This window comes from Phocoena phocoena, chromosome 4 (genome assembly GCF_963924675.1).
Source record: "Phocoena phocoena chromosome 4, mPhoPho1.1, whole genome shotgun sequence".
NCBI lineage: Eukaryota > Metazoa > Chordata > Mammalia > Artiodactyla > Phocoenidae > Phocoena > Phocoena phocoena.
Window position 1 is genome coordinate 146054857 of NC_089222.1, and position 23122 is coordinate 146077978.

The following is a 23122-nucleotide window of genomic DNA, read 5'->3' on the forward strand; positions in this document are numbered from 1 at the left end:
CCCACGGTTAGCTCACAGAAGATTCAGAACGTACGCACGGGGAAAACACTGGAAGAAATTCCACAGCAATCACCGAGAGGTATAATTCCCGAAGGGTTTCTCAAAACTCCTACTGTGGTTATACGACTTCGGCGCGTCTTTAAACTATAAAACGTTCCGGCTGATGTTAGACAAGTGGTAACAGCTCCAGCTCTGGGAAAGATCTTCTAGAATGTTCTCTGGGGCAGGGGTGGGCCTGGCCACATCTGGAGCCCACCCCTGCAGGGCCCCAGGGTCGGGGGTCTTCACACCTGTCCTCAGAAGCGGGGTCTCACCCACCTCTTTCTGTATGTCTGTCTCTCTGTCTATATATGTATTTATAGAAAACAAATGCACGTATAGTTATTGTTCTGACTGCGTTTTCCCAGAGTAAAAAACGAAATAATCTTTCGTCAATATGTATTTGACTAAACGGTGAAGAGATATTTCTACGAAGCCTCGGAAGTCAGACAGATCAATGGATTTGAGATGTTTACACAAACAGCACCATGATTTGTAGAAACTGGTGAGCGAGTGGACAGGCAAACAGGCCGATCACTCCCACGTGACCGTTGGAAACAAAATGCCTCAGGGAAATTCGTCTCAGGGCTCGCGTCCTCTTCAGACTTCTTCAAGCTGACTTAGCAGGAGACCTGTAAGCAAATAAAAAACTCCCCACAAGCCAGGGAGGTAAATCCTTTCAGGAGTGGCGTCCCAGGCTCAGAGCGGCTTGGGGGGGAGCGGAGCTGGGAGAGACCCCGCCTCCCTGGCCGCTGGGCCCCCGCCCCAGCCCCTCCCCCGCTCCTCCCTCCACCCTCCCTCCCTCCTGGGCTGAAACTCTGGCCGAAGGAGAGCAGAGACAGCTCTCTCTCTCTTTCTCTCTCTCTCTCTCTCTCTCTCTCTCTCTCTCTCTGGCCACCGTCACCTGCCTCCTGCCCCCTGCCCCCGCTCCATGGTGACCCGCAGGCAGTGACATGAGTCTGCCCCGTGTTCTGCTAGCCCTGCTGCTGCAGGCCTGCTGGGCCACCGCGCAGGACGATGCGGCAGCCTCGAGGGCCATCGCCTTCCAAGGTGAGTGGACTTGCCGCGTCTGGGACTCTGGCCTCGGCTGCCGGGCGAGGCCGGCCTGGACCAGACGTATCAGCTGTGATGGCCCAGTGGGACCCCAGCCCCTTCCCTTGCTGCCCGAGCGCTCAGATGCCGCGCGGCTGGCGACGGACCCCGACAGGAGGAGGCTGAGCCTCTGCCGGGGCTCAGCCCGCAAGCTCCCTGAGCGCCTGTCCCCGGCGGGTGCTGCCCCCTCTCTGCCTCTCAGCTCCTTTTGATTCCTTGCTGGTGGTCAGTCAAGAAACGCGGTCACCTGTCCCCACCACCCCCCTTCTGAAGGTCATGCCCCTGGTAGTTTTAAATTCAACTTGGAAACGCGGTAAAAAATCGGCCTCAGCTGTGGTGAAGGGCGGACTCCTCGCCCTTCCGGGAGGGTGGGAGTCTGAGTTGCTGCAGGGGTGCTGGCCGGGGAGGCGGCTGGTGGAGGACGCACCTGGGGAAGGTGGGCACAGGGCGTGAGCTTCAGGCCCCTCCTCCGTTCCCGGCCCAGACTGCCCCGTGGACTTGTTTTTCGTGTTGGACACTTCCGAGAGCGTGGCGTTGAGGCTGAAGCCCTACGGGGCTCTGGTGGACAAGGTCAAGGCCTTCACCAAGCGCTTCATCGACAACCTGAAGGACAGGTAGGACCTCCGTCCTCTCGGGGCCGGCCGGCCTGGTGTCGCCCCTGCCGTGACCCAGCAGGCAGAGGAGTCCGCATCTGAGAAGGGTGGAGTCGGCCGGGCCACTCGAGTCCCCTCCCCGAGTCTGAGTGGTTCAGACAGGCCAGGAAAAAGCTGAGTTTGAGATGGAGCAGGCCGGTCGGCCGGGAGGGTGGAGGGGGCAGTGCTGCTCCCTGGGCTCCGGGCCCCAAACCCCGCGGAGGAAACAGCTCCCCACCTCTACAACTGAGCGGGCGTGGGGAGCTGACCGAGGCCCTGTGGGTCCGCCCGGTATCCGGAGGGGGTACTCCCTGCCAGCCACCTGGGCACCGACCACTGCCCAAGGGGACGGTCAGAGCCCACACCCCGGGCCCGAGGTCCCAGTGTCCCCCATGTCCAGAGTCCTGGTCGGAGGGGCCACCGGCCCAGTCCTGGGTTTGGCGGCATCACTCTCCATCCATCCGTGCATCCACTCACTAACGGGGGAGCCTGGGCAGTGGGTGTGGCCAAGCACAGGACACGCCTGCAGAGGGGCGGGTCGGGGCCACGGGGTCGGGGCCACGGGGTCGGGGTCACGGGGTCGGGGTCACGGGGTCGGGGTCACGGGGTCGGGGGGGGTGCCCAGCTCAGACCAGGTTCCTCCCCCTCCCTCACCTGCACAGGCCCCACCCCTCCTCCCACCCTGTCCATGCTGACCCACTCACCCACTGAGCAGCTGACCCAGGCGCCGAGCCTCCCACGCACCAGAAGGGGCCGCAGGGACAGAGGACAGGTCTGCCCAATGCAGGGACTGTGGGACTGAAGCCCCAGGCCTCCCGAAATGCCCGGGTTTATGAGGCCCAGGGAGGGCCCCGGTGTGGACGTGCCTCGGGGAGGGGGCGCCAGGGCAGCCCTGCAGCCCATCGTCCCGCTCCAGGGGGCTCTGGCCCTGCGCCTCCGTTCTCCCGCCTGTGAACTGGGGGCTCTTCCCGCTGTCGGCGTTGGTTCTCCGCAGGGGCATCCGTCACCCGTCTGCTGATGGGCTGCGGGCCTGGCCACCCCCGGAGACCATTGGCTGAGGTGCCTGGGGCAGAGAGAGGAGGCCACTCAGATCCAGGGGTCCCCACCAGCGTCCCTCCCCTGCCCACTGTCAGCGGCCCCACTGCTGTCCATGGAGGGTCTGCCCCCCACCCCATGGCCCTGGAGCAGGGTCTCAGCACACAGCTCCTCGTCTGAGGCCCTGGAGAGCCAGGAACATGGTGGTCACTAGCTAGCCGCCCCCGCCCCGTGTGGCCCCCGGCGCCGGGACCCAGGGTCTTAGGGCCGCTCGGGAAGCCCAGGCCGGGGCCCGCAGGCTGCCCCTTCTTGGGGCGAGACGGGACCGGCCATCTGTCCACCTGTGACATGGTGGCAGTCCTGCCTTCGGATGGACACAGTAGGGGAGCGGGCCTGGTTCTGGGGAGGGCCGCTCACCTCCGCATGGCCTGCAGGTACTACCGCTGTGACCGCAACCTGGTGTGGAACGTGGGCGCGCTACACTACAGCGACGAGGTGGAGATCATCCACGGGCTCACGCGCATGCCCAGTGGCCGAGACGCGCTCAAGAGCAGCGTGGACGCGGTCAAGTACTTCGGCAAAGGCACCTACACGGACTGTGCCATCAAGAAGGGGCTGGAGGAGCTGCTCGTGGGGTGAGCGCCCGTGCCCACCCGGCGCCCGCCTGCGGCCCCGCGGCCCTCAGAGGCTGCCGCACCTCCCTGATCGCAGCCTGGTTAGCCAAACTCCAGGGCTGCCCGCTGGCAGGCCAGGCTCTGCTGCCCAAGGTCCCCAGGACCAGTCCCAGTGGCCGAGGGGGTCATGCTGCTGACCACCGCCCAGCCTGCCCCATGGCTGCCAAGGTCGCTCTCCATCCCTCTGTCCTTCCCTCCAGCGGCCCACTGTCGTCTCAACCACTGAAGGCAGAGGGGGCCTGAAATGAGATCCCACAGAGCTTTATTTCCAGTTTAATGTCCTTTCCTATAATCCCACTTGTGGTCGGATCAACACAGAGAAACAGGAAACGTTGCCTTGGGTCCGGGTCTCCCTCCAGGGTTTCTAGCCCCCTGACCCTTACCTCCAGTCTAGGGGTCTCAGCTCTGTGGTTCCAGTGGGTCCCTGAGCTGTCAGGGTCAGTGCTGGCCTGAGGGGGCCAGGCTGGGTGGTGTCACCTCTCCCACCCGCTGCAGGGGCTCCCACCTGAAGGAGAACAAGTACCTGACCGTGGTGACCGATGGGCACCCCCTGGAGGGCTACAAGGAGCCGTGCGGGGGCCTGGAAGACGCCGTGAATGAGGCCAAGCACCTGGGCGTCAGAGTCTTCTCTGTGGCCATCACGCCTGACCACCTGGTAGGACCCCTGCCTACGTTGGGCGGGGGGTGGGGGGGCACAGGTACAGGCATAGCCTGAGGGACGGGGGGCTCCAGGGGAGCAGAGGTGGAGAGGGGCCCGGCGCTCCCACTGTCACCAACGTTCGCCCTTGTTCTGGTCGCGTCCACGCCAGGAGCCACGTCTGAGCATCATTGCCACGGACCACACGTACCGGCGCAACTTCACGGCGGCCGACTGGGGGCAGAGCCGTGACGCGGAGGCCGTCATCAGCCAGACCATCGACACCATCACGGACATGATCGTGAGCACGGCCCCGCCCTCCCTGCCGTGTCCGAGATGCCGGAGATCCCGTGCCTGGGAATGAAAATTAATTTGACTTTTCTCTTTCACTTTTCAGAAAAACAATGTGGAGCAAGTGGTAAGCCGCCCCCCCCCCCCGCCCTGCACCATAGCATCACCAGCGCCCGTTTGTCCAGCAGCAGGCTGAGCGCGGGCGGCCGGTGTGGCTGTGCCCAGGCTCTCTGACGTGTCCCCTGTCCCTTCCTCCACAGTGCTGCTCCTTCGAGTGCCAGGTGAGTGTGCCACCCCCTCCCTGGGCCACCCCGGCTCTGCCACCTCGCGCTCACCGTTCTCTTGTGTCTTGCAGCCCGCCAGAGGACCTCCCGGGCTGCGGGGCGACCCTGGGTACGAGGTGAGTGGCCGCGTCCTGTCCGTGCTTTCCTCCTTGGGGTGGGGGGGAAGCCTGGGAGAAATGTCCCTGAGCCTGGCCCCCAGGTGTTAGGGATGCGCTGGACCCCAGGCAGCCGTCCTGAGCGCTCACCGCCAGCCTGCTGTGCTGAGCAGGTGCCCCAGTGCGGGAGAGAGTCCAGGCGCCGTGACCCCACGCCGATGCGGCGGCCACGGGCTGCCGTGGGGTGGGGCCCGCCACTCTGGCCTCTTCCTCACAGGGGAGGGAGCGGCCTTTCTGGAGTGACCACCCCTGTGGCTTTGCTGCTGGAGGCGGGCCCTCCATGGGACGGGTGAACATGGGCCCAAGGCCATGACTGCTTCGTGGGGAGGTTTTGGAGAACAAAATTAGTTCCCAGTATTCACAACCTGGGAGCTTGCTTGTGAAAGTCCACATTTCTGGCTTTTCCTAGAAACTGTCAGGTGCAGTAGCCGTGGAGCCACACGGCTACCTCCTCCGGGGGGCTTCTGCGCCCCACCCACCCCGCCCACCCCAGCAGCAAGAACGGGCGGAGAGAAAAGATTCAGGGGTCACTCCAGCCGGCGCCGGGCAGCCCCAGGGCCCGGTGGGGTGTGTGGGAGGGGAGCGTGGACCTGACCACGCAGGTCCCAGGATGGGCCACGAGAAATCACATGCACACTAGGGACTGGATGGAATAGCTTTGGGGACCTTTTTTGTTCGCAAGTAGAGGGTCCTTCTCACCAACTTTTTAGAAATAAACGGAATTTGTCCTCTAACCTTGATCTGCTCTGTATTCCAGGGAGAAAGAGGGAAGCCAGGACTCCCGGGAGAGAAAGGAGACGCCGGAGACCCCGTGAGTGCCGAGCCCCTGACCAGGGGGATGGGGGCGCTGAGAAGCCCGAGCCCAGGGAACTGGGCTGCGGAAACTTCCAGAAGGATGGCTGGTTTCTGAGCACCATCTCCACGTGGCCTGACCCTCAGAGGACACGGCCCTCGTGGGTGGCGAGGACCAGGGCGCACGCGGCATAGCCATCCTTCCAGCACCCCCCGCCCAGGAAGACTCCCCGTGCCCCTCAGGCGCCCCCACAGGCCCACCTGCTCTCAGAAGACGGGGGCAGGGGGCAGCCAGCAAAGTCCCAGGGCCTCTGCTTCAGCCACGGCCAGTCTCCCCTCTCCCCGTGGCCCCGTGGGGGGCTCTGGACCTCCGCCTCCTGGAGCTCCGCTGAGAGCCCCCAGGAGGGGTGGGTGAGGCCTTCATAGCAGGGCGCTTCTCTGACGCAGGTCAGTGGTCAGCCAGCCAGGTCTCTCCAGCTGACCGGGCCTGAGTAGGGTGGAGAGCAAGCGGGTTGGATGGGGGCTGCCCCTGCCCCCAGGTGTGTCTAACGCACCCCTTTCTCTGTTGCAGGGAAGGCCTGGGGACCTCGGACCCGTCGGCTACCAGGGCATGAAGGTGCGTCTCCCCCTCCTCTACCACAGCCTTTCCTGGGGCCTCAAGGCATCAGGCCTGGGGCACCCCTCACAGCCCCCTTCCCTCCTCTGTTTGCTGTCTAGGGAGAAAAAGGGAGCCGAGGGGAGAAGGTGAGTGACATGAGACTTTGGGGGGTGTCCCTCGGGGCACAGAGTGGCCTCCTACTCTGGACAGGGACGATGCTGCCTGTTCCTGGCGTGGCTGGGCTGCGATGAGCTGGGTGGTGGGGAGGCGCCCTCCTTGGGGACCTTGCCCCATGATGGGGAGACCAAACCTCTCACCCTTCCTTCCTGTCTCCTCAGGGCTCCAGGGGACCCAAGGGCTACAAGGTGAGTGTGGCCGGAGGGGCATGGCTGGTGGAGACACTTCCCTGTGGGGTGCGGTCTGACCTTGGTCTGACCTTCTTTGGTTTTTGCACTTTGCAGGGCGAGAAGGGGAAGCGTGGCGTGGACGGCGTGGATGGCATGAAGGTCACCCTCAGCTGGGGGAGGGCTGGAAGCGGGGCCCGTGTTTCAGGAAGGGACGGTGGGCGAGGCTGGCCACCCCAGGGCCGGTGGGTGGGTAGGGGTCTCATGTGTGGCCACCCCTGGGCAACTCTGAGGCAGCATGAAAGGCAGGAGACGTTTCCTGCCAAGCCCCAGGTCCCAGTGGACCCCAAGCCACCTGGCCAAGCTCAGAGCTCCTTCTGCCGGGTGGGGCTTTCTTGGGAAGCGGGTGGATGGGCCAGCGCTGAAAGGCTTGACCACCGAACCCGCCTTCCTCCTTGCAGGGGGAGACGGGGTACCCTGGCCTGCCAGGCTGCAAGGGCTCGCCCGGATTCGACGTAAGTCGCTTTCTCTCACCGACATTTTAAGACTAAGTCCTCAAGAGTGAACGTTGCCTCCGCCCTCCTGCTGACACACGAAGAAGTCGCACGGGCCACACCACGTGCAGACCTGCCCTTCTGGCTTGTCACTCACGTGTGTGCGGCCCGGTGGCTGCGGTTTCAGAGCGTGGTCTGACTCTGCGTCCTCTCCCCAGGGCATCCAAGGACCCCTTGGGCCCAAGGGCGACGCGGGTGCCTTCGGACTGAAAGGAGAGAAGGTCAGTGACTCAAGCCCGCGGCGGGCCAGGCTGGGGCTTTACGACCCACTGAGCATTGAGCAGAAATTCCTCCTGGAAGCAGGTTCTCGCCCCTAGTCTGGGGGCCAGGCCCCACCGCCCATGGGGGATGAGGCCTCGCCACTGCCCTTCCTGGGGCCGTCAGGGCTGGGGTGGGGGGCCCTCCGCCCCGGGAAGTGCTGGTCCCTGAGCCTCGGACACGTCCTGTCCCCACCACACCAGCCGCCCCTGCTCATCCGTCCGGGGCCTCTCTGGTCACCTCAGGAACGTCCACGTGGCCTGCAGCCCGCGGGTCAGCCCAGAATCGACCTGCTCACGGGAAATCTAAGCTCAAGAATAAACGGGGTGACGCTGATGCTGCAGTGGGCAGAGCAGGGAGGCGTGAGGACTTCACGTTTTGAGTCTAATTCAAATCTGTTGCTGGGATTTTTTCCCAGCAGCAGGAAGTGCTGGGAAAGTTGGAGCAGTAACACGAACTCCGCCCCAAACGCGTCCTAGCAACGCACATGTCCTGGAGTGTGGGCCGAGGTCCCCAGCCTGGCAACAGTGGGCATCCACTCATGAGGGCCGGGCTGGCCCCTGTGGTGGCGGCATTTGAACCCAGGAGGCGGGTTTTGTGCAGAGATGTGGGTGTCTGGGGAGGGTCCTCTGTGTCCGAGGTTCCTGCAGTCAGTCAGGGACGGCGGCCTGAAGCAGGGCCAGCGTGGGGTCACTGGCCCCCAGGACGGCTGGGCGTGGCCTCCTGAAGGCTGACCCTTGCATCTTTCCAGGGTGAGCCTGGAGCAGACGGGGAGCCTGGGAGGCCAGGGAACACGGGGCCCCCCGGAGACGAGGTGAGCGTGCACACAGCCCCCCGATACAGCGGGGTGGGCGCCGGCCCTGGGAGGGGCCTCAGGGTCAAGGACAGACAGTCTTCACTGTTGTCCCCAGGGTGAGCCCGGAGCGCCTGGTCCCCTGGGAGAGAAGGGAGAAGCCGGCGACGAGGTAGGAGCCCCTCGTCCTCCTGATGCCCGAGCCTCAAGCAGAGTTCCCGATGCAAACTAACACTGGTGTTCATCCTCTTAATCCCAGGGAAACGCGGGACCGGACGGACCCCCCGGAGAGAGGGTGAGTGGAGGTGTCCTGGGCCTCACCACTTAGTGGCAGACGTGGACGGTGTGACCAGCCCTGTGGTCCCAGGTGGACAGCCCCCGGGGAGTGTGCTGGAGCCAATGGGACCCCAGTCTCTGAAGGACGGGGCGTGAGATGGAGGGACTGCAAGTCCTGGTATCTGCTGGGGCGCCAGGCCCTGTGCCCAGGCCTCGAGCCCCCAGCCTGCACCGTCAGGGCTGCGGCCTCACCGCCCTCTGCTGCCTCCACACAGGGCGGCCCTGGGGAAAGAGGACCACGGGGGACCCCAGGCGCGCGGGGCCCGAGAGGAGACCTGGTGAGTCACTCTTCCTAAAGCTGGGACCCCATCCCCTGGGGGCAGAGACCGGGGCCAGGCCAGGGTCAGGCCACCAGAATCACAGGACATGCCACCGAGGCCCTCTGGCCCCTAGATGTGGGCAACCCACGCCCTCGCCTCCTATTTCCCAAGTATACCCCCCGACACACACTTCTTGTGTGGGAAATGCAGCAGCTCCTGCCCTCGGGCCCCGCCCAGACCTCCAAGCTGCGTGGCCCCGGGTCACCTCCAGGGCCTGGGAGGCAAGGTGAGCTGGGTGGGGCTTCTCCACTCACCACGGGTGACCAGGGAGCAGCCACCTGAAACCTCACCCAGGCACGCCGTGCAAGCACGCTCTCTGCAGCGTGGCTGCCACCTTCGCGCCGGCTGGCCGGGTCCGGCTCCACGGGCTTTCCCCAAGCTGCGCTTATTCTTTAGCTGCCCAGCTTCACACTTTCACAGCTGACTCAGCGAGCCCCTCCCGCCGCACGTCTGGGCTCTTCCCCCCAGAGCTCCTAAACGTTTTGCAGACGGAGCCTCTTCTGCAACTGTCTTCTTCCGGGACGGTTCCCCTTTGTTAGAACTTCAAGAGCAGGAATGTTGGAAACGGCTCAGTGGCTGCTGCTCGCTCACCTCCAAGGCCCAGCGGCTTCGCTGTCAGGGGCCATGCTGGGCTTCCTCTGCCACGTGGTTAAGCGGGAAAGGCTGGCGGGACCCAGAGCGTGGGCACCGAGTCAGACTCTGCCCGGTTGGAGAGGAGAGCAGGCCTCACCCTATGGCTCTGGGGTTAGGAGGCAAGGATGCTGAGCCCCAAGCCTCAGATGCGGCTGGCCCTCTCCCTGCTGGAGATGCAGGCGACGCCGCTCCCCATCCGCAAGAACGGGGTGCTTCTCCAGGCTGTGCTGTCCCCCTGGGGTGACACTTGGACGTAGGGGCAAATGCTTCTCCTCCAGATGCGTGTCCAAGGCGTCCCGATGGGGAGAGTGAGTCTAGCCAAGTCCAAGGTCAGGGGAAGAGAGGTTTGTCTTTCTGGCCCCGCCCCCGGGCCCCCCAGAACCCCAGGCAGGGGTGGGGAAGGACAGCAAAGCAGGGATGATGTAGCTTTGACCTCCTTTCCGAGCCCAGTGCTTCAGGTCAGGAAACAGGACTGAAGGCCAGGCTGTGCCTCCAGGAGGTGCCTTGGACAAACGGGGGTGGAGGTATGGTCAGCCCCACACAGCTCTGGGACCCGAGGCCGGGTGGACGATGAGATGCCTCCCAGCCTCGGGTGGGCTGCTGGCCCCTTGTCGTGGCCCCTTGAAAGCACAAGTCACCTGATGGCCAGGCACATGGCCACGTTGTGGGAAACACGTGGGCAAGCGTGAAAAGGAAGGACGAGGCCGGCCCACAGCAGACGGCGGCCCTTCCTGGCTGTGTGGGAGCTGCCGGGCCCCCGGCCTCGCCTGGTGGCCACCCGGGGCGGCTGCCCTCTTCCATCTCCACCTCAGTGGCTTTTCCTCTCCAGGGCGAAGCTGGACCCCAAGGTGACCAGGGACGAGAAGGCCCCATTGGCATCCCCGGAGACCCGGTAGGAAGCCCGGCTGCCAGGGGGCAGGGGGGGAGCTGCTGCCGGTTCGGATCAGCTCACAGATTTAGGGGGAGGACCCTTTTCTCTTCCCACCTGGGGTGCTTCCTGCAGGGGCAAGGCCTGGAGACCTTGGGATGTCTGGGGTCAGGTGGGGGGCCAGGGTGGCTGGTGCAGATTGGTGAGCTGGGCCCAGTGCTCCCAGGGGAGCCCTGTCTCACGGTGGGCGCCTGCCAGGGTGCAGCCCTGAGTGTGCAGAGCCCCATGCTGCCCCCAGCTCTGCCCTCAGGGTGAGGAAGGGTGCCCTGGCTCGGCTGGTGCTGGGGGAGGGCAGTGGGCTTGGAGGCCGGTCTGGGGCATGCGGGGGGCAGGGCAGGCAGCAGCAGGGGCGTGCTGGAGTCGGGGGACCCTGGGGACCCCCTGGCCTGGCGGAGCGGGGTCACGGGGGACTGAGCCCGGACAGAGGCACCCCACATTGGAGACAGGGTATGTGAGCCTCTCTCAGTGTTCGGAGCCCAGAGGTGAGATCCTGGCTGGAAATTGATTTGGGAGTGTTGGTGCACAGAAGGTTCTAGAATTCCTGGATGTGACCTTCTAGAGGCCATGCTGGGGATGAGGAGGACAGTGGAGGCCTGAGGAAGCAGCGGGCTGGGTGGAAGGAGGGGGCGGGGACAGGCAGGAGGCTGTGAGCGGCTGGGGGCGAGGCACAGGTGAGACGACCCTCCCCAGGGAGCACCATGCCCGCCGCTGCTCTCAGCCCATCTTCTCCAGGCCCCGGCCCAGGGCCAGCCACGGGGGTCCACGAGTGGAGGGTGGGGACGGGATGCACGCAGAGGCGAGGCAGTTTGGGATGCAGTCCGCACTGGGCAGGCCTCGGCCAGAGGGACACCGCTGGTGGCTAGTGCATCCTGGCAGAGGTCAGCAGGGCCTGCTCGAGCTCTGGCCCTGGGGGAGCTCCCTGGGGGAGAACAGGAAGGGGGGCACACAGCCTGGTGCCGCCCTTGTTATCGGGGTGCTGGCCATCCAGTGGGGAGACAGACCACATGTAGTGAACACGTAGCAAGCTGACCTATGTGTGTGGTGAGGAGGCCTGGCTGCAGAGGTAGGTCCCGCAAGGCCCTCAACCCTGCCTGCTGCCTCCCGTGGGGTGAGGGCTGCCCCAGGGTCCACGAGCCCCTGAGGGCCCCTGCGATTCGGGGTGCTGCCGGGCTGGGCGTCAGCCGGCTCTGCCACTGACCTGCGATGCGGCCTCTTCCTTGGCGCCCTCGGAAGGGTCTCTACTTCCTGCCCCTTCTCGTCCCCGTTGACTATAACGAGATTCTCTGCAGCATTTTGCTTTACAGAAAAATACTGTAGGGAGTCCCCTGGTGGCCTAGCGGTTAGGGTGCCGGGCTTTCACTGCCGTGGTCCGGGTTCAATCCCTGGTAGGAGAAATAAGACCCCACGAGCTGCACGGCATAACCAAAAAAAAGGAAAAATACTGTAATAAATATCAACATCCATCTGCCATTCAGTCAGCTCATCTGTCCATCTGTCCATCTGTCCATTCATCCATCCATCTCTATCCGTCCATCCATCCATCATCTCTGTACACGTGTGCATCTCTCCATCTATCTATCCACCCATCTGTCATCTGTCTATTCATCTATCACATATCTGTGGATATATGTATCCATCCGTCCATCCATCCATCTACCCACCCAGCCGTTCATCCATCCATCCACCCTGAAGAGCTTCCAAGGCTATGTCCAGAATGTAAGTTCTTAGCAGCAACATTTCGCAGCCCCAGTGGTGTGTGTGTGAGTTAATATTTGCCAAATGATCCTACCTACTTCTGTGTCTGGCCCCCACGAGTGTGAAATAGGACAGCTCCCACACCTTTGCCAAGAGGAGCTGCGATCAGAGCCCTGCCGGGAGCTTTCTCTCCGCTACGATGAGAACCCTGCTGGGAGCTTTCTCTCCCTCTTGCTTTGACTGTTCGTGGGTTTACGGGCCAATGAGGCAGCTGTTCATTTCCCACCGGCATCTGTGTTTCCCACGTTGATGGCGGGGGGCTCCATCCATGGTGCAGACGTTTTGTCAGTTGTCATCTGCGTCCTGACCTTGTCTATGGTACCCTGTGGTTGAGGATGTCCTGCTCGTTTACAAAGATTTACAAATGCGCTCACGCCTTTGAGTGTCATTTTTGCTTACGTCTTTGATCTGTCTGGAGTAGAGACTGAGGGGCTGGAAGAGAGGTGAGCTTGGCCAGCTTGGCTTTTTCGGCGAACGGCCAGCCCGTTGTCACAACACACGTAACCGCAGTCTTTCCTGCTGGTTAAAACGCACTTTCGTCATGTTTAAACCCCCTCACCTACGTGTTCCTCTTTCTGGTCTGGCTGTCGCACACCCCTCCTCTTTCCATTTCTACCCAGTTCCCACGACTGTAACTCATGTGGCCTCAGGCTGGGCTGGGCCTGCTGCCTGGGCGGCTTCCTGGGCCCCTGCCTGGGCCCCTGACTTTCCTGGACAGGGACCAAGGAGCAGTAACTGCTCCTGGCCGTTGCTGCTGGGACAGGCTGCCCGTATGACACAGGTCTTCCCTGTGGCACCTTCAGGAGGTCATTCGAGACTCTGAAGGCACGAAGCTCTAAAAGCGGAACCGACACGGGCTCGTGGGAGCGTCCCAGCAGCATCAGTTCTCAGTCATCATAGTCACTGCAAAGAAAAGGAAACGACCAAGAACGTGGGGAGAGAGGGAGGCCCTACCCCAGGCGGTGGGGACCCCAGGCGCTGCTGGGGGCGGCTGCCCGCTTTGGGAAGGGGCCCTGTGTCCCCCCAGCCTGTGAGCGACCGGAGACGGTCCCCTCCCGACCCGTGGCTCCCGGCCAAGGAGGCGCTTGGTCACCTGGACATTCGACTTCCGGGCCTCCAGGCTCTGGCTCGTGTGACCCGCCCTCCCAACCCCACCATGGACCCACGACCCCACGACTGACTCCAGGCCCAGCAGGAGGCCGGCTCCGACCCCAGGGGCCATGCAGAGAGTTCTGGGAAATGTGTTTTCCCAAATCCCAGGAAAAGGCAGTGGAGAAACAGAGGACAGGGTCCCGTCATCCCGTGGCGGGCCCAGCCGTCAGGCCTCGCCCGTCCCACGTCCCACCGCGGTGGGCGCCCGGTCCCACCTGCAAGAGTGCCAGCTGCCCACAGGAGCTCCGCCCGAGTTTGTGTCTTAGGCGGGCCCTTGAGTCCCAGTTTCCCAGGAGGTGCTACCCGGGACCAGGAGGTGCTGCTTTTCTTGCCCCGAGTCAGGTCTCGGGGCCCCAGGCTGACCCCCTGAGCCCCCGTGTCCCCGTGGCCAGCATGCAGGGAGCGTGATGCTGGTGCTGGCCAAAGCGCACAACCACGCCAGCTCCCGGGCCGTGGCCACGGCCGGACCCCTGCCCGGTGTGGGGCGGCAGTGCTGCCCCAGCCTCCTGGCCGGATAACGGGCGTCGTGCACATTTGTGACGGGAGGGCAGCCAGCAGAGAACTCATGAGAAGTACCGCCTCATGACGGGGCCCAGGGGATGGGCCTCTGAGTCCAGGGTCCTGTTGGTGGGGCCCAGGGGGGCAGGCGGGCCAGCAGCCCCCGAGTGACACAAGCTTGCCCTCCTCGCTGGGGCCTGGCTGGGGGCATCTGCGCAGCGCTCGGGGGACCGAGAGCCTGGCCCCGGGAATGCAGGGGTCACCTCCAGAGAGGGACGGGGATAGAGCAGCCAGCAACTGCGGGGTCTGGGGCCTGGGGGCTCCTCTGGGGCGGAGGGGGACCGATGGCTGTGTCCTCTCTCTGCAGGGTGAGGCTGGCCCCACTGGACCGAAAGGATACCGCGGCGACGAGGGGCCTCCAGGGACCGAGGTGAGGAGCCCTCCCCGCCCCCCATCCTAGGAGGGGCCAGCCCTGGACCCAGACCCCATCCTGTACCCAGCGCTTCCTTAGGAGATCCCCCCAGGCTCCTTACCTGTTAAAACTGTTTCATTTCACCTCACAGTATATGTGACTCTTAGGACGTTTAGAGAATGAAGAAAACTACAAAAAGAAGTCTAAAACACCCCGCAGAGATAAACAACATGAAGAGTTTGGCTTATCTCTTTCCAAATTTCTTTTTTCTTTCATTGTATATTATGCCTTAGAAATTGGACTTGGTAAGGTTTTTTTGTTGTTTTTCTCACCATGAGCTCAAACCTTAACGATTTTTCAACACGTTATTGACGTGCTCCCATTGGCCACGCCTGTAGCTCTATCTGCTGATTCCTCCACCCCCGCCGGATGGGCTCTCGGTTTGAATTTCCTGCAGTGACCCCGTGGGTTTCTGTCCCTGTTCTGGTCACCTCCTCCTCGGGTCACTCCCTGGGTGGACCACTGGGCAGGTGTGGCCTCTAAGGCCCGAAGGTTACACAGCCCCCCAGGATCATCGGTTTAAAAACCCTTCTTTTAGTCATTTCTGTGCTGCGTGAAGACGTGTATTTTATTTACTTGTCCCTCTTTCCTCCAAGAGACCTTGTGCCTCTGAGCCTGTGTGGCTCGCTGCCTGGTGTCCACTTCATTTTCTCCTCCTTAGGGCCCCAGAGGAGCCTCAGGGCCCCCAGGACCCCCCGGAGACCCCGGGCTGATGGGCGAAAGGGTGAGTGACGCAGGGCACAGGGCACAGCCCTGGTAGGGGGGCTGCCTGGGACTCTAGAGTCCAGAAGCGGCCGGCCTGGGCGAGTCCCACAGTGACTGGACACGGTCTGCTCTCCCAGGGTGAAGACGGCCCCCCTGGAAATGGCACCGAGGGCTTCCCCGGCTTCCCTGTGAGTGCCCCCCGACACCCCCTTTGGCCAGTCGGGCACACGGGCTCCGTGGCTGGGATTGCCCCTCGTGGCCCCCCCGCCATGTCAGAGCCCGGCGTGACTGTCCTGCCTTCCCTGCAGGGCTATCCGGGCAGCAGGGGTCCTCCCGGGATAAATGTGAGTACATGCCCTTCCGCTCTGTCGGCCCCTGGAGCACACGTGTGCGTTCAAGCACATCGCTCCCACACCTGAGCAAGCACACACGAGTGCAGAGGCACACACACGTGCAAACACTCCCACACGTGCAGACGCACTGCCCCCCGCAGCCCAGCTGTCGCCGAGGCACCCCCGCCTGCGTCTCCGTCTCTGGGAGCCCCGCCCGGCCCTGGGCGGGGTGCCCCTGCTGACACTTCCCTCAAGAGCCGAGGGCTCCACCGCACCCCACAGAGCCCTGCCCTCCCCAGGAGCCCAGGCCCGCAGCACCCACCCCAGACCCTGGGCCCAGCTCCCCCTAACCACTTGCTCCCCTGCAGGGCACCAAAGGCTACCCTGGCCTCAAGGGAGACGAGGGAGAAGCCGGGGACCCCGGAGAGGACGTGAGTGCAGAGCCCACCGCATGCTGTGACGTCCCGGGTCAGCCTCGGCCTCGAGGGCCCGGAGACCCGGAGGGCTGTGGTGGCTCTGAGGGCGGCTGAGCGTCCAGGGTCGAGGGTGCAGTGGGCAGGCTCGCAGCAGGGGGTCCAGGGGCTCTGGCCACGTGTGGCAGTGCCTGCAACACCGCGCTGTCTTTCCAGAACAATGACATTCCTCCCCGAGGCGCCAAAGGAGCAAAGGGCTACCGAGGCCCCGAAGGCCCCCAGGTGCGTTGGCGGGTGCGGGCAGGTGCCCCACCCAGAGGCTGCAGAGGCTGGGGTGTGGGGGCAGGAACCTGGGAGCCAGGCTCTGGGGAAGGGCTCGGGAGGCGAGGCTTCGGCAGGCAGGATGACGGGGAACAGGCAGTTTCGGGGTAGGGGCTTGAGCAGGCAGGGGTGGGCAAAGAAGGGGAGGGTGGGTCTCCAGGTGAGGCGTGATGGTTACGGCACGGCCCGGGGCGGTGCCTGGGTGAGGCTAGGCACCCTGCCCCTCGAGGTGGCGCCATTAGACCCACAGGGACACTCTGCCCCGGGCGGTGAGCACCCACAGACCACCAGGAAAGGGCACAGTAGACAGTTGTTGCCCAGCGGACGGAGGTAGCAAGTCCCCCAGCCCTTAACGTGCAGGAGCCTCAGCTGCCCCTAGTGTTCGGGGGGCCCTAAGTGGAGGTGGGGTCAGCCGAGGGCTCCCGTCACACCTGCAGCCCAGGAATCGGGCAGGGCCCCAGCGTCCACCCTCTCCTGTCCTTTCTCTGACAGGGACCCCCAGGACCCGTGGGACCACCAGGGCCAGACGTAAGTGAGGTGTCTGTGAACATCCTTGGGGGCCAACCGCTCTGGCCCAGGATCCTGTGAGGGTGGGGAGCCGTGATGGCGACGGGGGGGGGGGGAACATGTGATGGCCACAGGGGGACACGTGGTGGCCGTGGGGGTGTGATCGCCATAGAGGCACATTATGGCCATGGGGGGCATGCGATGGCCACTGGGGGGACACGTGGTGGCCATAGGGGAACATACGAAGCCGGGGGGCACATTATGGCCGCAGGATGGACATCTTATGGCCACGGGGAGACACGTCTTTGCCCCCACAGGAACATGTGATGGCCACGGCGGGGGGGACGTGTGGCCACATGTCAGGGACCACATCAGGTGCTCAAGCCTGCAGGCAGGGGCCTCACAGGCAGAGCAGGGCACACCATGGGAAGGGAGACACCCTGCCCAGCCCAGCCCCTCTGTGGTCCCAGCTGATGGGGACCGGAAGGCTGGCCTCACCCCAGAGCCTGGGGCAGCCCTGGAGGGGTCACAGCAGGGCCTGTTCTGTCTCATGGGAGTGTCTCACCCCCTCCCCAGGAATGCGAGATTTTGGACATCATCATGAAAATGTGCTGTGAGTATCTCCACCTTTGAGTAACTGTCCTAACTAGAAGGAACGTCCTGCCACGGCGCCGGCCGGGGTGAGGCAGGCAGGGGGGCAGGCGTGTGCCCACCCACGAGAGTCCTGGTGGGCCGGGGAGGGCTGGCTGGAGGGTTTAGTCTAAACGACCCCGTAATTGCCTCTTTCTCCTCTTCCCAGCTTGCTGTGGTGAGTGTCACTCTTCAGCTGGTGTTTCTAGCTTTCGAGTGGACTGGCCCTGTGGCGGGTGGAGCCCCTCGCCCACACTCCCGCAGCCCTGGGGGGACGGGAGTTCTCCCAGTGCCCCCGGGCCCTCGGGGCTGCCCTGCTATGGAAGGGGTCCCGGGAGGGCCCGAGGCTGAGCCGCCACCGCCCACAGAGTGCAAGTGCGGCCCCATCGACATCCTGTTCGTGCTGGACAGCTCCGAGAGCATCGGCCTGCAGAACTTCGAGATCTCCAAGGACTTCATCGTCAAGGTCATCGACCGGCTGAGCAGGGACGAGCTGGTCAAGGTGCGGTGCCCAGGCCTCGCTCGAGGACGGAGCTTCCCAGGAGGGGTCTGTCCTGACACCAGAGTGGAAGGGCCGGGCGCTAGGGGCCATGGGACGGACGCTTTGCTTCTCGAAAGCCGAAGCCCCCAGCCCAGCAGAGCGTGAGGGTCACCCCGGGGGCCCGGGGACCAGTCCAGCCTGGGACAGGTGGTGGGTGGAAGGGCGGCCCAGGAGGGGCATGGGCGCCTCAGGGGCCCTGGTGGGGGCCGCTCCCGACCGCGGCTCCCGTCCCCGTGCAGTTTGAGCCCGGGCAGTCGCACGCGGGCGTGGTGCAGTACAGCCACAACCAGATGCAGGAGCACGTGGACCTGCGGGACCCCAACATCAGGACCGCCCAGGACCTCAAGGAGTGAGTGCGGCTGCTCGGAGCCGGCCCACGCACGGCCCCCAGCGGCCCCTCAGCCCTGCCCCAGCCCTGCCCCCAGCCCTGCCCCCCCGGGCCCCTGCCCCCCACTGAGGGCAGCGCCGTGGCCCCACAGAGCCATCAAGAAGCTGCGGTGGATGGGTGGAGGCACCTTCACAGGCGAGGCTCTGCAGTACACCCGGAACCGGCTGCTGCCACCCACCCAGAACGACCGCATCGCCCTGGTCATCACGGACGGCCGCTCGGACACCCAGAGGGACACCACCCCACTCAGCGTGCTCTGCGGCCCTGACATTCAGGTGGGGCGGCCTCCGTGTCTGCGCTCTGGGGCTCGGGGGACTGTCCCCACCGGGGGCCACGCCAACGCTGCCCCTCCCGCCAGGTGGTCTCCGTGGGCATCAAGGATGTGTTTGGCTTCGCCGCGGGCTCCGACCAACTCAACGTCATCTCCTGCCAAGGCCTAGCGCCCCAGGGGCGGCCGGGCATCTCGCTGGTCAAGGAGAATTACGCAGAGCTGCTGGACGATGGCTTCCTGAAGAACATCACCGCCCAGATCTGCATAGGTGGGCATGGGCAGGGCCCCCCTCGGCCCAGGCGTGGTCCTGCTCTGCTCTCACGGTGACCCTCCGGCCATGGGAGCCACACACCCACGGCCAGCAGCCCGCCTGCCGCCCCCCCAGCCGCTTCCCGCTCTTCCCCGAGGAGGCCGTGGCCTGGCTCCCTCATGGTCCAGCGTCCACACAGGTGCCCCCCACCCCGAGTGTGGGCTGGACCACATCTCCCGCCCGTTGTCCTGGAGCCATGAGCACACGTGTGCGCTGAGGTCTGAGGCTCGGTGCACCCACAGGTGCAGGCCGTGTTTGGCCTTGGAGCCTGAGACCCCTCAGAGGTGCCCACCTAAGAACATGCTTGCCATGTCCATCTGGGCCTGGCCCAGGGTCAGAGCTAAGTCCGTGGTGCAGACAGCTGGTCGGCAGCCAGAGAGAGCTGCGGGGTCAGGCTCGGGGCCCTAGCCCTCCCGGTGGGTACGCACTTAGCCTCGTCCAGGGACAGCGTGGCCCGGGCTCTGAGCTGCAGACCACCCTTCCTCCTCTCTGAGCCTTGGTTTCCCCATTCTGGGAAGGGGGGGTGCCTCACTGGGCTGGTGCCCGGGGGACCATTCCGTCCCTCAAAGGCCCCCTCTTGAATAAAGGACACCCCTCCTGGTGGGTGGAGGGGGCCAGCTGTTCAGGAGCGTCAGCTGTGCTTCCATGGAGATGCCAGCTGTCCTCTTGTTGGGGGGCTGCAGGTGGAACAGCAGTCTCTGAGATCGCTGGGTCCATGCTGTGGGGTTTTCTCTCTTACAGACAAGAAATGTCCAGATTACACCTGCCCAAGTGAGTACCGGGGGCGGGGGAGGGGCTCTCAGGTCGGGGCACGGGGTGAGGAGGGTCGAGAGGCCACAGGGCGGGTGGGGCCGGGCTCTCTGGGGCCTCGCTGTGTGCTCACGGCCGCCCCTGCCCACAGTCACCTTCTCCTCCCCGACCGACATCACCATCCTGCTGGACGGCTCGGCCAGCGTGGGCAGCCACAACTTCGACACCTCCAAGCGCTTCGCCAAGCGGCTGGCCGAGCGCTTCCTGACGGCGGGCCAGACGGACCCGGGCCAGGAGGTGCGCGTGGCGGTGGTGCAGTACAGCGGCACCGGGCAGCAGCGGCCGGAGCGTGCGGGGCTGCAGTTCGTGCAGAACTACACCGTGCTGGCCAGCGCCCTGGACACCATGGACTTCTTCAACGATGCCACCGATGTCACCGACGCCCTGGGCTACGTGACCCGCTTCTACCGCGAGGCCTCGCCCGGCGCCACCAAGAAGAGGCTGCTGCTCTTCTCCGACGGCAACTCGCAGGGCGCCACGGCGGCCACCATCGAGAAGGCCGTGCAGGAGGCCCAGCGGGCAGGCATCGAGATCTTCATGGTGGTGGTGGGCCCCCAGGTGAACGAGCCCCACGTGCGCGTCCTGGTTACCGGCAAGGCGGCCGAGTATGACGTGGCCTTCGGCGAACGCCACCTGTTCCGCGTGCCCAGCTACCAGGCGCTGCTGCGCGGCGTCTTCTACCAGACGGTGTCCAGGAAGGTGGCGCTGGGCTAGCAGCCGGCCACCGCCACTGAGACGGAAAGTGAGAAGGGGACCCGAAGGTTCCTGACCCACCCGACTAGCTAGGTTTTTTTAAAGGAAAAGCTTGAAAGGCCGTGATTCAGTGCTCTGTGTTTTGCCAGCCCCCCTGAGCAGGGTGTTGCCGCCCCTGACCCTGGGCTCTGCCGGCCCCCTCCCGCCGCCCACCTGAACCCGCACCTGAACCGTCCCGCCTCGCGCTGCCGGTCAGGGTCCCCTAATCCCGAGTCAGAGCCCCTAAGCCTGGTTTCTCTTTCCTTTCTGGGGTCAGCTGTCACCGCCTCCCCTCCCCCACTCCCTCGTAGCTTGACTTTCCTTCACGAAACACTCACGCCTAGAGTCAGGTCTCCCAGGGAGCTCGCCTGAGCCCTGGTGAGCCGACCCTCCTCCCAAGGCTCTTGTCACTTACCCCCGGCCAGCAGAAACCGCGACTCCTCGACCCCGTGTCCCAAAAACCCCAGAGCAAAGGTGCTATCCTGCCCCCATCCCCAGCCCAGGACGCAGAGGCCTCGCCCCGCCACCCGGGCCAAAGGGATGCATTTCACCACAAACGAGTCAAAGCTCTTTTCCTCAAGGAAGTGATTGGTTCTCCATTTTACTGAAGGCCTTCCTGGCACTTTAGTTTTACTTTTACTCCTTCCTGTGGTTTTTCTCAACGTGTCCATGTCGGCGACTTTTCCAAATAAAGGCTGTCACTCTCCTTTCCGCGGTCATCTGTCCGAGGAGTTAAACCCACTCGGCGTTTGCACTTTGCACCAACAGGAGGACTCAGAGGTGCTTGGGGCGCCCCACTCAGAGCCAGTAGAGGTGCCTCCCCCCTCTTCCAGGTCTGGGGCAGGAGCTGGGAGGGGCCCTGACACCCTGGGCTGCAGAATCAGAAGGGGATTCAGTGGGGGAGGGCAGCTGGAAGAGCCAGTCGGATCCAACAAGATAAATCCCCGAAGGGCCACAGCATCCCGGCATCAAACCCATCTCTGGCCTTCTGGAGGGGCTGGCAGGTTTGGGCCTGGATTCAGGGCAGTAAGAGGGCCTCCCCCAGGAAGGCGGTGGGGGGCTGGGGGGGGTGGGAGGGGCTGCAGCTGAAGAAGGAGGGCAGGAGTCTGACGCCCTTTGGCATCGGTGTCAGGAGAGGCGGGTGGGGCCTCCGTGCGGGCCTAGTCATGGGGTCCTGGCTAGCGTCCTTGGGTGGGGCCCCCCGCGGGGCGACGGCACCCCACCCCAACCCCTCACGCAACGGGGCCGTGAGAGCCGAGCACCAGGCCGCGGGGACTCTGGGGGGAGCGGCACCCATGTAGAGGAGGGGTCAGGAGTCTCCCTAGGGGCTCAGCCCCTGCCTGATGTCACACAGCTCCATAGGAACCCAACAGCTGCTGGCGGTAAGTGTCCACTGCCCCGCTGTCATCAGAAGGAGCCTGGCCTGAGGGGTGACCCCTCAGCGGTGTGACCTTGAGCCAGTCACCTTCACCTCAGTGCCCTCAGCCGCAAATTGGGCTCGTAACAGGGACGCAGCCACCCGAGGCCTCACCCCCTCACATCACACGCTTCTCCGTTTGGGGCCAAGGCAGCTCGAGCCCCCGGACGTGGCCGCGGAAGGGAGGCTGAGGGCTTGCAGGAAAGGGCAGCTTTAGGGGAGCAAGCCTGGTCAGGGAGGAGGCGCCGGGGCTCCAGGAGCCTCTGCAGGACCCCCGCAGCCCCCACCAGGCTCAGGCTCCCTCCTGGGGACCCCGGGTCTGAGCCCAGGTCGGGGGGCCGAGGCATGGGTCTGGGGGCTCCCCCCACTCGCAGGCCTCCCCACCCCACCTGGAGGTGGTCACCCCAGGGACCTCTTCCTGAAGGACAGTGAGAAATCAGAAACTTCCCCTTTAAGAGGATCGTGCCTTTAATCTGTGAATCGCCTCTCTAACTGGAGTCCCTGGCTGGGACGGGCCTCAAGCGCCTCTCCTCGCTTCCCAGCCACGGCCAGGTAAGGACAAGCATCGCCGTCATTCTTTGCAAACTGCTGTGAGGGAACCTGCAGCCCATGCGCCCACACCCCTTCCAAGTTTGTAAAGGAAGCGTTCCAGACCATCATGTGAAGTCCCGCAAACGAGTGCAAAGCCAGTTACCCGGCTCCTGTCGGTGGGTCAGGATCCCGCTCTTGCCTGGGCCCTGTGGCTCCCTTCTGTGCACAGCTGGAGGTACAGGGCACCGGGTTGGCCGGGGGTGCAGGACACCCTCGGGGCCGGCCGCCCCCCTATTTGTCCTGACCCGCACTGCCAGGGGCGGCACCCGGCGTCTCTCCTGGCTGCCCCTCCCAGGAAGCCTGGTCCTTGCAGTGGGATCCCAGGGGCGCTCGGAGGCCCCCTGCCAGCCCCACCTGGAAGCTGCCTGGGATCCGTCGCAGGCAGGCACGGGGCAGACAGCGCACACGCAGCCCATCTCCGGGATGCCTTTATTCTGACCCAGCCCCGCAATCCCTCCGAGTGGGTTCAGAGGCCCGGATGTTTGTGAAATCGACCTCGGGGCTGCGGCCTCCACGGGGTCCTGCCCGGACGGCAGAAGGGCTTCGGCCTCACCTGCCTTGGTTTGTGTTTTGTGATTATTTTTTTGTCGTCCTTTTGCTTTCAAACTCCAGACACGCTGTCCTGGTGTGCGTTCTGAACATGGCCTTCAGGGGCATTTAACCCTGTCTGATGGTCTTTGTTTTTCATGGAAGAGTCGATCACCTTCACGTTGATTGCTGCAGCCAGTATTTGGTCTTCATGATGCGTTTTTGATGCTAAGAATGTGCAAGGAACCCTTTTCCATCCATGACTTTTGAGGGCCGGCAGGAGGCTGTAGGTCCGAGGGCTGCTGACCGCGCGGCTCACTGATCGACACCCGCGCGCCAGCCCTGCCCTGGGCG

At 64.3% G+C, this 23122-nt stretch overlaps 1 protein-coding gene across 1 annotated transcript; it reads left to right on the top strand.

Moving 5' to 3' along the window:
- The first annotated feature begins 924 nt into the window (after positions 1-924).
- COL6A1 (collagen type VI alpha 1 chain) lies at positions 925-20943 on the top strand. The gene is made up of 35 exons (XM_065877019.1): positions 925-1089; positions 1616-1745; positions 3233-3433; positions 3968-4127; positions 4282-4410; positions 4507-4527; positions 4661-4681; positions 4756-4800; positions 5597-5650; positions 6203-6247; positions 6349-6375; positions 6568-6594; positions 6691-6735; positions 7035-7088; positions 7286-7348; positions 8137-8199; positions 8297-8350; positions 8438-8473; positions 8730-8792; positions 10297-10359; positions 14168-14230; positions 14934-14996; positions 15115-15165; positions 15286-15321; positions 15678-15740; positions 15939-16004; positions 16536-16571; positions 17127-17163; positions 17350-17358; positions 17549-17682; positions 17961-18070; positions 18201-18384; positions 18468-18648; positions 19432-19461; positions 19592-20943. Exons 1-35 carry the CDS (start codon positions 993-995, stop codon positions 20212-20214), a joined length of 3084 nt encoding a protein of 1027 aa, XP_065733091.1. The 5' UTR covers positions 925-992; the 3' UTR covers positions 20215-20943.
- The last annotated feature ends 2179 nt before the right edge of the window (positions 20944-23122 follow it).

Coding starts and splice junctions, on each gene's coding strand:
- COL6A1 (XM_065877019.1), top strand. CDS start 993: ATGAGTCTGCCCCGTGTTCTGCTAGCCCTGCTGCTGCAGGCCTGCTGG. Junction 8,474..8,729: donor ACGGACCCCCCGGAGAGAGG/GTGAGTGGAGGT, acceptor GCCTCCACACAG/GGCGGCCCTGGGGAAAGAGG. Junction 16,005..16,535: donor GAGGCCCCGAAGGCCCCCAG/GTGCGTTGGCGG, acceptor TTTCTCTGACAG/GGACCCCCAGGACCCGTGGG.